The following is a 13,509-nucleotide window of genomic DNA, read 5'->3' as shown; positions in this document are numbered from 1 at the left end:
GTAAGAACAATAGTTAACTAACATTTATATAATCGTGTTTTATGGTTTGCAGAACACTTTTTCACATTGTTGACATCAAAATTGGCTTCTTCAATACCTGTTTATTTCCTATCCTGCCATGAAGGGTGCAAGACAGCTAGTGAGTCAGAAAAATATTCCAAACACCACTCAATCACCACGAAAGGTTCTACTTTCCACAATAGCAAGTGAACTTCTGACCTAGCACTTGACTTTTCTTTATGCTTTTGAGAATCTTGAGCACGGTCAGAGAATTCACTCTAATACTGACTGCACCATCAGGAATTTCAGACTTTTCTCTCCACCTTGAGGCTGTTTTCTTTTATATGTTGTTTTTATAATGTGAGTTTCTAGACAGCAAGGATTGTCTCATGTTCTCCATTTGTATCACAAGCACATAGTAAGTGCTTAATAAATGAACTAATTAATTAATTCATGCATTTAATGCATATTTCAAGGTTTTAATTCATTACATTAATATTTCTGTCACCAGCAACTATCTAGAATGATTCCTTCAAAAGCCTATCTGATGTGATTAATGAGAAGTGATGAGTGAAACAAAGAAATGTTAATTAAAGCAAATGTTAAGACATCTTTTCCATTAAGTAAAAGATTCTCTATTCTCTAACAAGGTACTATTTGAAAACAAAACAAAACAAAATTTCACCTGAGCCAAAGGATGACTTCACTTTTCAACTAAACAGGGCCACTGTCAGACTGAAGACCTTATGAAAGAATTATAGAACAAGGTGCCTGATTAGTCTGAAGTTACACCTCTCTTTACCTGGGGATTTGCAGCCAGGATAGTGTAATTTCCATCATCATCTAGGGTGGAGGCTGTAGTATGAAGAGAGCAGGTTCCATCAGGATCTCTTTGAATGCTGTAGTGATCACTTCTTGCAGAAATTTGCTTCCCATCTTTGAACCAATAGATCTGCAAAGAGAAATTATAAATGAACAGTAAGGGGATAGAAGAACTTCCTTTCCAAATACTTGCTTCTAGTTTGTGATCAGTAAAGACCATTATGCTATATTTTGTTATGTGCAAAATTTCTTTCACAAACACCCTGCACTTAGACACTCATCGTTAAGGGAAAGAGATGACCCTTGTTTCTCAAGAGCTATGCCAGTGCAATAGAATATCTGCCAGGGTTTGAATGTCAGCTCAGTGATGGACAGTTGGCTTTTTATCTGAGAGCAGCCCAACTCAATTCAGAGACCTTCATCATAAAATATGGTTGAGAAATACTTAATTTGGGGGGGCATAGGAAATGTACAAGACCATCTATTAAGGCATGAAAGGACAACAATCTGGGTTAGTAGAGGGTGTACCCACACAAAATGAAATAAAAGATATTTAAAGAAATAAAATATGTATAAAATAAAGTATGTAGCCATAAGTTACTAAAATACAGGGTCAATCTGAAAAAAGAAAACATGGAGTAATTGAACTTCTCTTGGAAATGATTTCTTTCTTTCTCTAAACTGGAATTCTTTATCGAAATTGTGCCTGTTCTTTTCTGGTAGTATAATCTTAGTTTCGTATCTGAGCCCAAGACCCATCATTCTCTTTCCCATTAAATGCCTTACTTTACTTCACCATTTACATCTTACAGGGATCTCTTTGTTTTTGGTCACTCACCTTATCCCCCACCATAAAAAAAAAAAAAAAAAAAAAAAAGTGATCACCTTTCCCTCATTAAATACAAATATAAAAAAGATAAATATTTATTTACAAACTGTCAGTTTAGTTTCCCTCACTGAATTCTGATGGGCCCTATGTTGCTTATCTAGTTTATTATTGAGCTAATAAAGGAACCATACTATGTCTGTTTCATTTCCTTCTTTACATGTGACATAATTTCTAGGGCATATGAGATTGAAATCTTATACCTAAATAATCAACAGTTTTAATTTTCCTTTGTATCCCTAGGACTTGGCATAGTGCTTAACCAATAAGTGCTTGCTAACTGATCTAAAATCTCCCCTTACATATGGACTCTTGTTATCTGTAAATAATATACAAAAGGCTGCCTTTATCTTTCAAAATATAACAAAAAGACTACTTATTTGCTTATTGTCTCTGCCATTAGACTTAGAGCACTGTAAGGGTAGTCTTTTGCCTTTGTATCCTTAGCACAGTGCCCGACACATGTGGTGCTCACCAGATGTTTATCAACCAACAGTGTGGTCCAGAAATAATAAAAGCTAATGTGGTCTTGGGTTATGAAAAAAGTCTTGGCTGCTGTGAAGGAGGCGATAATTCCGATATTCTCTGCTCTGGTCAGACCACAACTATGGTATTGGATTCAGTTCTGGGCAACACATTTTTTGGAATGACACTGTTCACTGGAAAACATCCCACAGGCAATCAGTTGTTGACAGGCTTGAGATCATGACATGCAGTTCAGTTAAAGGACTGGGGATATTTAGCCTTGAGAAGAAAAGACTCAATTGGAGGGTGAGGTAATGGCTGTCTTCAGGTCTTTGAAGACCTGTCATAGAGGGAGAAGGATATGAGTTTTTCTTTCTGGTATCAGAGGGTAGAACTAATTCTTAGGAGTTGGTAAAGGGGCAAATTTTAGTCTTTACTTAATGAAAAGTTTCCTGACAATTAGAGCTATCCTAAAATGAGACTGCCTCAAGAGGTAAGAGGTTTCTCTTAATAATCATTAAATAATCAATTAAATCATTATCACCATTAATCATATAGTATTTAAGTAACTTTTGTCCAGTACTATGCTAGACCAAAAACCTTCAACAAACAAAAAATAAACCCAATCACTATCTACCTCAATGATTATAATATTTTATTGTAAGAGACAGTATGTACATTTAAGTATGTAGAATTATATGCACATATATATACATATACATATGTTTCTTATATATATGAATATGATATATACATATGATAAATATATATGTCTACATATGAGCATAAGATATATATGTATATGTCTATATGAGTACAAGATATATATATATATATATATTATCTTGTTTCATATATATATATATATATATATATATATATATATATATATGAAACAAGATAATGTGGTGGAAGTTGCTGAGTAGACCCTAGTAACAAGGGGATAAAGAAAAGCCTCCTATGAAAGATGGGGCACAGTAAATAGACTATTGAATTTGGAGCCAGGAAGTTCCGAGTTCAAATCCTGACTTGGATTCTTACTAGCTACGTGACTCTGGCCAAGTTATTTAATTTCTTGGGAAGCAATCACTGTGACCGGTCAGTCTGCCAACTATTCCTGCCGGTACTACAGTCCCTGATGATTCAAAAAGGAAAATTCTTGCCACTGAAGTCTTTGATGCCCATAAATGGTTCAATGTCAGAAAATGATATCATCTGGGTAGTGGAGATGACACATCTATTTTGCATATCTATCTATCTAAATCTGGCTGCACTTGGGTATATTTGACATTTTTGGTTTAGATAAAAGCTTGTTCAACTGTAAATGCAACCTTATATGGGTCATGAAACATTTATTATCAGCAATTGTTTGATCTGTACACTCATTTTATATATCTATATGCCTGGAATTGCATAAAGATGCTCAGGCAAAAAGGAATCATAAGTGGAAAAATTTAGGAAGCCCTGATCTAGATCTCAGCTTCTTAAATGTGGTTTGCAACTCCATGTGGGGTTTTGTAACTGAATGTAGGAGTGATGAAATTATGATTTATTATCAATAAATGTTTGATTTGTATACCTATATACCTGGGGTCATATAAAAATTTCTCAGGCAAAAAGGGGTTGCAAAAAAGGGATTGAGAGTAGAAAAAGTTTAAGAAGCCCTGAGCCAGATGATTTCTGAGGCCTCTTTTGGGTCTAAATGTAGAATTTTGTGACCTGCTTGCAAATGTGGCCTTCATAACTTGTGAGAATTAAATACACGAGCTCCTTTATAGACTTTTTCTCCCAACTGTGAGTCACATGCCTCCTATATTCCCCATGGAACTCCAAAGATTCCTGTCAGATATAGTTCTTTCCCCACTTCCTATCACTGTAATAAGAGGAGGGGGTCTGAGAATGGGAAAAAAACTGAGTTCAACTTCACAACAATTCCAAAATCTGTGAAATCCATTAGTCTTCTAAAAAGAAAGAGTTAAGAAATGAATTTTAGGCTGTCTGAGTTTATTTCTGCTATTTCAGTGATAAGAAGCAGAACCCTTAAGATCTCAATATGCTTAAGCCACTAGGTGCTCATCACAAACCTAGTAACCCATAGAAGCATCACATCTATAATACAGTTATAAATCCCAATTTTCAAACCTTGTGCTAGAAATGTGATTGTTCCTCATTCAGACCTCTAAGATAACAACTTGGCAAACCTCTACAATTAGCTAGGATAAGCCAAGGGTATATTTGAATCTGCAAGCTAAGGACCTAAGGGGATGAATTATCTATTTAAAAAAATAAATTACAAACATATTTAATGATTTCATTTCTCTGAGTCTTTAAAAAGTATTTGAACTCTGATATTCCACAAACTTTCTGAGATTACTTAACATTTACTTTGCATATATTAATTATCTAATTATTTTAATGTATATTTCTTAAATTGCACCTTCCCCATTTTTTTGTGGAAGTAGGGGAATCATGAGAGTGGAATATTGGCAGCCAGTCGAATAAGTTGGAGAGTTTTGCTGACATGCTTTTTTTCACTTTGTTTTTAAGGGATTAAACCCCTGGGGGAAGGAGAAAGGGTTAGTGGATATACTTACAAATGAAAGTGATATAAAATCAAATATTCATTTTTTAAATATGCATTTTTTTTGGTAAATGATCTGATAGAAATACCAATAATAAGGGAAATTCTTCCACCATTGCAGCTGGAACAACTGTCCCACAAGTTAATCTTAAAGTCAGAGTGGCCAGAATCACACAACTTGAATGCCAACATTGATGCCATTCCATGGTGTTTCTTATACATTGAACTATATTAAAAAGAACATCATCATCTCTTCACCTTTGGTTGACAGTGGATAGAAGTACTGTAATCTTAACATTAGGATAAGTTTAATTGTTTTGACCTAGTTTTTTAATGAAAACGAGAAAAGGGGTTAATAAACATAAATACTAATATGCACTTCTGTCTTAAACAGAGATGTGCTAGTAAATGTGTAACAACCAGCCTGGGGGGTGGAGGAGGAGAGAGGAGAAATGTAGAAATGTATATCTGAATGCTCTTTGAAGTTTAATCTACACTGTTAACATTTTAATAAAAAAAAAACAGTTCAAATTCTGATTTATTCCATTCATGATGGAATGCTCAAGGTGTGAATGCTTATCCTTAAAATTTAACAATGTACTGTACTATTTCCTGTACTATTACCACCTCGCTCTAAGGAGTTGCTGCTGATATGCCATGGGGAAAGAAAGAACATTACTGTACCAATTATTATTCTCTCCTGAAAGAAGTTAATGACATACTCAAAAACTTCCAGACCTTTCTGTAAGCCCAAGGATATTGAAGGATAAAAGATAAAGTGAAGGTTGTGTGGTTATCTTTGTTTAAGTTCCTGAAAGGACTTTAGGAATATGAAAGAGTTAGATAAACGATTTCTACAATAAATAGTATGTATGTTTGTGATTAGGATATCCAACTACTTCTCAATACAAAGAATTACACAGGAAGCCAATTATATTAAAAAAGAAAAGAAAAGCTGATGGATCCATTCTTGCACTAACTTTTGTAATTAAACCTCTCCCAACAAATTATTTTTTCTAAAAGAATAAAAGGCTCAATTTCTAATCTTTGAGTGCATGAATCTTCAAAATGTATTTTTTATCATGTTTATTTTTCAGGATCAGTTAACTGCAAATTCACATTGTCCTTATTTTTTTTTTTTTTTTAACATTAGGCTTTTTCTTTGATGAAATCAGGAGAAATAAAAGAAAATTTTAAAAAAGTTTGAGAAAGGAAAGTACTTTCTTATAGATCTCCAGAATACACAGAGTATCCTGCATCTTCTTTACCCTTTTTCCATCTGCATCATGTACTATCTGTTGGAAAGGAGAATCTAATTCCTTGTAGTTAAGAAAATATTGCTTTTAGAGAACTATTATCATAGTTCACCTTTGGCTTTGGATTCCCAGCCACTCTGCACGTGAATGTCACCGGCATGCCCTCAAAGATCTTGTAATGTTTCAGCTTCATCTCGAAGTATGGTGCCATTCCATTCTCCACCGGCACATCTCCTTGTTGTGATTCATCACCAGAGTCATCCAGGGGAGACCGCTCCAGCCTGTACTCTATTTCACTGATGAGTCTTTGCTCACAGCTGGACACTTTGTACTCCTGCAGTAAGCGAAGAAAGGTCATGATAGCATCCAATAATCCCATCCCATGTGGCACAATGTATCTCACAAGCTCTATCATCCTACTCCATAAGGTATTTAAAAGGTATTAGGCTTTTATACATGTGGAAAATATGGTGCTACATTGATGGAAAACATAATCTGGGCTCGAGTCAAGTTCCTTATAAAACAGAACATCTGGAAATGTGTACATATGATATTTGAAATTGTTTTCAAGTCCTATCATCCAAAAAAAAAAAAAATCTGAGTATTAGTTTTTTGTTTTCTTTCTCTCAGAAATTAAAACAACAACATTATATATATACACACACACAAACATATCAAGGCCATGTATTTTCGAATAGTTAGTTCATAAAAATAAAATCCATCACAATACTGGTTTCTTTCCTTAGGCTGAAAACAGATTTAGGGTGGTGTGTCTCTCCAGAAGAATAACAATACATATGGTCAACAGCTGTAAGTCTACATAAGACTGTTAACACAAAGATTATAAGAAAATGGTACCATGTCCTTGTCTGTCACTCATGACAATACCTGGCCTTCCTGCCTTCCCTCTAACCTTCTTTTCTACTCCATGTCTCTATCATGAACTGTTCTGCACTCTTCTTAAAAAAAAAGACTAAAAAGTCAACCAAAATTTAGATTTAAAAATGAATCAATTAAAATTAAATAGAAAACATGTGTTGGCAGTTTGCTAACTATTAAACTAGGTCTTCTCATTCTCTAATTGTGTAGTATAACATTCACAAAATGATCAATTTGAAAATATTAGACCACAAGTTTTAACTATTTCTCTCTTAAATAGGTCACATAATAGGAAGGTCCTAGAAGTGGAACAAGAATTTTTTGGATACTTGCTACTGTCTTTGAGCAGCCTACATAGTTCAGGGTGAGTCTGTCCCATCCTTCATTTTTCTTATAGACATACTTATTTTATGAAATGTTTGTATTCTATTGGGAGTAACCCAGATTTGTTTGTTTACTCATGCATAAACAAGCAACTCAATGGCTTTCAAGAAAAAAGTACAAAAAGAGATAAATCTCTTAACACAAATATTTGGCCAGCTTCTTTGTCTATGTTCTATCAAATTTCATCAGCAAATGTGATTATCCTTTTACAAAAAAGGCAGAACAGATGTAAAAGAAGGCAACACTGGGTACCAAACATCAGCTGATGATGGAAGGAAGATAGAATTACATTAGAATATCTAATTTAATGACAGCAAGTCTGGAGTTGCAGTAATGCTATTCAGCTGAAATAATGTTAAAATATAAACTGGTAACATCATTTAAGATCAACTTGTGATAGTGAAAGATAGCTATCTGTGTAGATAAGGAGGGGTAGGAAAAACAACAAAGATACTAAAAGAATGAAAGGCAGAAGAAAAAAGAAGAAAGGTGAAAATGTTAACCTTTTGACCATCCTGAGAATTCACTATAGAAGAAGCATGAAGAGAACCACTTTCCTGTAATGGCAGAAAAAAATAAAGGTGAAAACTAATGGTATACATGAGTAAGACAACAACACAATTTCTGGAGGTTTAGTTAAAATGGAATTGTTAGGTTTAATATTTAACACAAGGGATGGGGTGGGGGTGGGAGGAAACTTTAAGGTTTGGATGTCATTGCTGATATTTAAGTAGGCCATGAGGAATAGTTAGTTTACTTGGCCTCCTGAAGAATAGTTTAATTGGCCCTTTAAACTTGTGTTAAAAGGCATTTTTCTGACTTGAGACAACATCTGGAAAGCCCAGAGACAAGATTTAAAAGATAATGTAGCAATTTCAATGGGTATAGGAAGTGTTTTCCTCTACAAGGAAAGCTTAAAGTACCACTTTAGGGCTTTCAAGTATAATTGCCCAATTCTTATCTTAAATTTTTTAAAAAATATTTTACATGTATTCCCCCAATTCTTAAGGAAGCTGTGGTTTCTTAATGAGAGATTTTCATTAGATAGTAATCTCCTTGAGGGCAGGGACAGTTTTGTTTTGTTTTGCTTTTTTTTTCATTTTAGATTATCCCCAGTGCACAGCATAGTGCTTGACACACAGATAGTTCTTAGTAAATGTTTGGTTACTGAGGGATTGACTGAAGTATCATCACTAAAAGATCCCTACCCTATAGGTTTCATTGATAAGCGTTGTTCTTCTCTGGGCAAAATACTGAATGAAAGGAGAGAATAAATAGAAAGATACTTGAAAGGAGAAAAGATGGAGTGGTAAGGAAGGAGGGAGGAAAGGAGAAGAATGTGATGATCTTCACTCACTATTACATGAAAATTATGGTTTCACTAGTTTGTGAATCTTCCCCAGTCCCCGCAGAACTGATCCAAAAAGTCAAACAATAATGATTTTTCTATTTTCTCAGGAAGCCAAAAACAAGACAGCACCTGTGTAGCAGGCTCCTCTTCAGGTTCATGGATATTAAAAACCGTGGCACTGTCTGCACCTAGCAGTCGACGAGCCATTCTTTCCTCGTAGGTTAATCTCTAAAGAGGGGCAGGTGAGATGGAGAAAAAAGGTAGAGATTAGAAATTAAGCTTCCTCAAGAAAATAACAACAATAAAACAGGCATCTTTCTACAGCTCCCCCCTTGCCACCTTCATCCTGCTGCAAGAGAAGAGGTTTTAGATTTCTCTCTTGTGCCTCAGTTGACCTTCTTGATGCTTCTGAAAACATTATGCAATGTTGAATGATGGGATCATTAATTTTGAGAGCCACCCGGGGGGGACACAAATTTAAAGTGAATAAGTAAGCCACGAGGCAGAAATTCATATGGAAAACATATGGGATGGTTCATAGTTTTAATGTTAAGACAAATGTGGATGTTCACATGGCAATAGGTCACTTCTTTCTCTCAGTTTTTCATGTGACCTCATAACACTACTTTATTAAGGAACTTTTAGACTAGTTGATAGTGGTAATGACTTTACTTTTGACTTCTTCAAGTCAAAGAACTTCGAGGGATTTCTGTACTTTTTAGTATTTGAGATGTGATCTAGATCTACCTATACATTTTTATATATATATATATATATATATATTTATGAATGGAGTAATCATCCAGACTCTTTGATGTGAATAGAGCAGCCTAGACAGGACTTTGAAAAGATATTTGTCAAGGTGTCATCTGCTAATCCTTTTTTTTTTTTTTTTTTCAACTTGGAGAGTGGCTGGTTAATCACGGGGCAAAGAAAAACAATCATTTTTCGGCCTGGTCTAGTGGAAAGAACATAAATTGAAGGTAGTGGATGTGGCATTCAAAGCCTACATTTTATGCTTACTGTCTAAGTGACTTTGGGCAAATCACTGCACTTTTGTGCATTTTAAATATTGGGCAAAATGAGGAGGCTGGATAAGAGGGAGCCTGTGATCTTTTCTAACTCTTCTTCCATAATTTATAAATGATCATTTCAAAAATACATTGAGTCTATTACAGTACAAGACTTGTAGATCACTATGCTGCTATTTAACTTATCTCTTGTAAGCATTGCATCTTGTAAAGGAGTTATTCTGGAGACATATTCTAATGGTTAACTTCAAAGGTCCCCCTCATGAGTTCTATTCTTTTTATACAAAAATGTACCCTTACTCATCTTACTCAAATTCTTACTAAGTCTGAAGTTTCAGTCCAGCTAAACTTAAAATTCCTGAACATGGACCCAAAATTTACTGGAAGCATTATGGTCAAGAAAACATGATGGGAAAACTTATAGAACTAGGACTTTCTTGTAATGTGCCCAGTATTGGTTGGTGTTGGTCCCAGCTATAGCCAGGAAGTGAAACCAGAAATGTGCCAAATTAAAAACAGCCCCAAGGCTTTAACAATTTCCAACTTTAGATAAAGTATGTTTGTACTGTGTGTGTGTGTGTGTGTGTGTGTGTGTGTGTGTATGAATGTAAAGGTGAAGGTAGGGGCTAGCAGGGGGCAATGAACATGAAGGGTGTCAGTGTTCAAATAAATTCTCTCATCTAAAGAAAAAAAGTTGGAATAAATTAATTGCCATGTCTTGCATAATAAGTCTTGAGCACCACACAAAGTTCCCTTTCTAAATAGCCATTTATTCTTCTATTGTCATTATTATTTCACAGCAAGACCACTGAGACCAATCTGAAGTCTCCTTCTTAAGAAATAGGCTTTGAGACTAAACCAGCTGTATTTTTAATTTTGTGTCCTGTGTCAGTAGGTCACTGAGGCAGCCCATAAGCTTGGAGTCAGGAATACATATGTTCAAGGCCTGATTCAAACACTAGTTATTACCCTAGGTAGGGCACTTAACCTCTCCAACTCAGTTTTCTCATCTGCAAACTAGGAATAATAGCATAATAATAGCACCCACATCAGAGGGTAGTTGTAGTTGTATATAAAAGTTAGCTATTATGCCCCATGGAGAGACTTAATTCTTTGTATAAAGAAGGTGCCTCCCCCCCCCAAAAAAAAAAAAAAAACTAAGAGAATAACATGTAATACTAGGGAAATTTTTTTTGGACAATATCTTCTTCCATATAGGGAAATCTTGATCCATTTGTTTTAAAAAAAATTATGAATATTTGGGGGTACCTTATGAATGCCATTCACTGCTAAACTGGCACACATTTTAACTTAATTAACAAGTACAAACAGCCTGTGGATTTGCTCCAACCAAGAGACATTCCGTATGGAATGTTTAAAAAAAAAATTGGAAAGGTGCCTTTACCTAGCTTGAAGAAGTTGACATTAAGTATTTGTTTTAGTATTTCAAGGGCTTTTAGTTGACAGAGCCAGGGAGTGCTTCCAGATCATGTACATTTACACATGCAAGCACTTATTTCAAGAAGTCAATATTTTCCTTTTGTGGAAATCTTCTGCAGCCAGAAGAATTATGGGTAAATTTTCATTTGTGTTCTATTTCTTCCTGAAGTGAAATTAGGATGCCCTTCCAATTAAAATCGGCATTCAATAACTTTCTTCTGCCATAGCCAAGTTATGGTTCTCACTTTCTAAGTGCTCTGATAAAAATATGCCTGGAATGGTGACTTTTTTGACTCTGAAAGAGACTCCTGTACAGGGAAGGTCATACCAATAACCCTTCCTCCTCCTTCCATATAAAAATCAGGTAATGATTCCTGCTCTCAGGCCAGACAAAAGCCCAAGAGGATTTTCTCTCTGCCTGAGAAGCACTGAACTCTAATCCCACTGTTCCAACTGTCTTTTTGAGGGCTGGGATCTACTGAGAGGAGCCTCAGCAGTGAACATCGAAGAGGAAATAGTTGTGTCTAGTGGAGTGGAGAAAACATCTTGTACTTTCTTACAAGACCCTGAGTTTCTTCACTTAGCTTTTCTGTGGCATAAAGATCAGAGTTAATTTTTCCCTAGTTTTTTTTTTTTTTCCCCTAGATAATAAGAGAGCTGAGAGACTTCTGTTTTTAGAAACCAGCTTCATGCTTTCTAATTCTGGGTTCAGCATCTAGCTGTGGTCTGGCACAACTGACGGAACAGGTCAATGGGGGCGGGGAAAAGCAAACTTATACCAATGAATAGAAAGTACATGTAGGAGCAAAATCGAAGGGAAGGACTCCTTCATTCTAAGACATATTCCTGGGCAGATACAATCCACTTCAGAGCCCTTCCCTACCTTCAACTCAATTTTCCTGTATCCTTTTCCTCTCCATCTTTCCTCATTTTCTCCCCAGACGTCTTTTATTCCCCTGCAGCATAGCCCCCCAAAAAAACAAATGGTTCAGGATTGCTGTGTAGAGGAAGTATAATGTCATTCCAGTTTTCTCTCCCACTAAGCCCCAGTCCCAAACTCAAAATACGAACTCTGAGATTTAAAGAAAGATGAAACTAAACCCAAAGGGTGTTTAAGAAATGTGCTTAATAAAGTACGCAGCCATTTTCCAAGCAGCTAAGCAAGGGACCCTTTGAAGTCCAAGGCCCACATTTATAATTAAGTACCGGCTGTCCATTGTTCAGGAGGTCCTCTTTGAAGCGAAGCTTCCTTTCGAGGTCTTGAATGACAGCATCCTTTGTGCCTTGAATCTCTTCATCAGAGGCTATCCGAGCAGTTCTGCTGGCCTTCTTTGGAAATCCCCTGCAGGACAAAGCACAATAGGATTCCTAAAACACGATAGTGTCTTGCGGTGCATATGAATCTTTTAGTTCCAGTTCAAACAGAAAGACAGAGCATACAGTCCAGCAGCTTGTCACTCTCATTCTTTTTTCTGCTATGTCTGCTGCAAACAATAATGGAAAGAATGATGAAAGGTATTGCCACAGTTTGAGTAACCTACTGTTGGAATGTCTGTGGGCTGAAAAACTGACATGTTTTTACAAAGGCAGCATATTTCACTAGAGAGAAATAAGGGCCAGGGACAACTAGGATCTTAGTTTTAAGTTTTAGTGCTGTTTTGGCCACTAATGGCTATGACCACAATCAGGGATTACTTTCATTTTACATAAACTAAATCTCTGATGTATTAGGTCCATTTTTTCCCTTAGTGTTAAATATTCCCTTAAGACCACATTCTTTCCTTGAGGCTCAGGAGATTTAGAACCTCATGAGGTGGTCTTGGGGCCACTTAGAATTCCAGGAGAGAAGAACTGAATCCCTTATCTACCTCTCCTCCCCCAAAGTATTTTTGCTGGGGGCAGAGCCAATATTCTGGGGCTATGGAAATAAGCAGTCAATAGTGCTAGGCATTTGGTATTTAGGGATCTTACTTTGTCTAGGCCACCAATCTATCTGTCTACTGTGGCTTTATTTTCTCTACTTTACCCTTCTTCTACTTGACTTGGGCTATAATAAGTTAATGATTAAAGTCCATGATTACTGAAAAGACCACAATTCAATGCTTCAATTATAGAATAAATAGTTTTGATATTAGAGAAACTTAGCAACATGAGATCATATCATTCATAGCACCTGGTTTTGTGGGTACACACAACAAAACTCTGCTGGAAGCTGGGTTGGACCTGTTGAAATGAGTATTAAAAAGCTGTACTGCAGAATATTACAATTTTATCTCCATAGTAAAAAAAAAAAAAAAAAGAATAAATTTGAATGGGAAGATTAATGTTAGGATTATGCCCATGCTATATAATATGCTTTCTTCCCAGATCAATCCCTCACAGGAAAATCAGTCAAGAAAGAATAGACAAACATG

General features: G+C 35.7%; 1 protein-coding gene across 5 annotated transcripts in view; it reads right to left on the bottom strand.

Annotated features, from left to right (window-relative positions):
• Nucleotides 1–13,509, bottom strand: part of PALLD (palladin, cytoskeletal associated protein) — a 470,544-nt gene that overhangs the window by 26,922 nt on the left and 430,113 nt on the right. For 4 of the 5 annotated variants that reach the window (XM_031943909.1, XM_031943906.1, XM_031943911.1 and 1 more), the window contains 5 exons: nt 12,302–12,437; nt 8,754–8,852; nt 7,777–7,830; nt 6,123–6,344; nt 803–952 (listed from right to left, as the gene is read on the bottom strand). In XM_031943909.1, coding sequence (XP_031799769.1) covers nt 803–952; nt 6,123–6,344; nt 7,777–7,830; nt 8,754–8,852; nt 12,302–12,437 — 661 coding nt within the window. The remainder of the gene's footprint in view (nt 1–802; nt 953–6,122; nt 6,345–7,776; nt 7,831–8,753; nt 8,853–12,301; nt 12,438–13,509) is intronic. The other variant, XM_031943908.1, reaches the window with a different exon arrangement.

The sequence above is a fragment of the Sarcophilus harrisii genome, chromosome 6 (assembly GCF_902635505.1).
Source record: "Sarcophilus harrisii chromosome 6, mSarHar1.11, whole genome shotgun sequence".
NCBI classification, from domain to species: domain Eukaryota; kingdom Metazoa; phylum Chordata; class Mammalia; order Dasyuromorphia; family Dasyuridae; genus Sarcophilus; species Sarcophilus harrisii.
The sequence above is the reverse complement of the archived record's forward strand: the minus strand, read 5'-3'. Positions and strand labels throughout refer to the sequence as shown.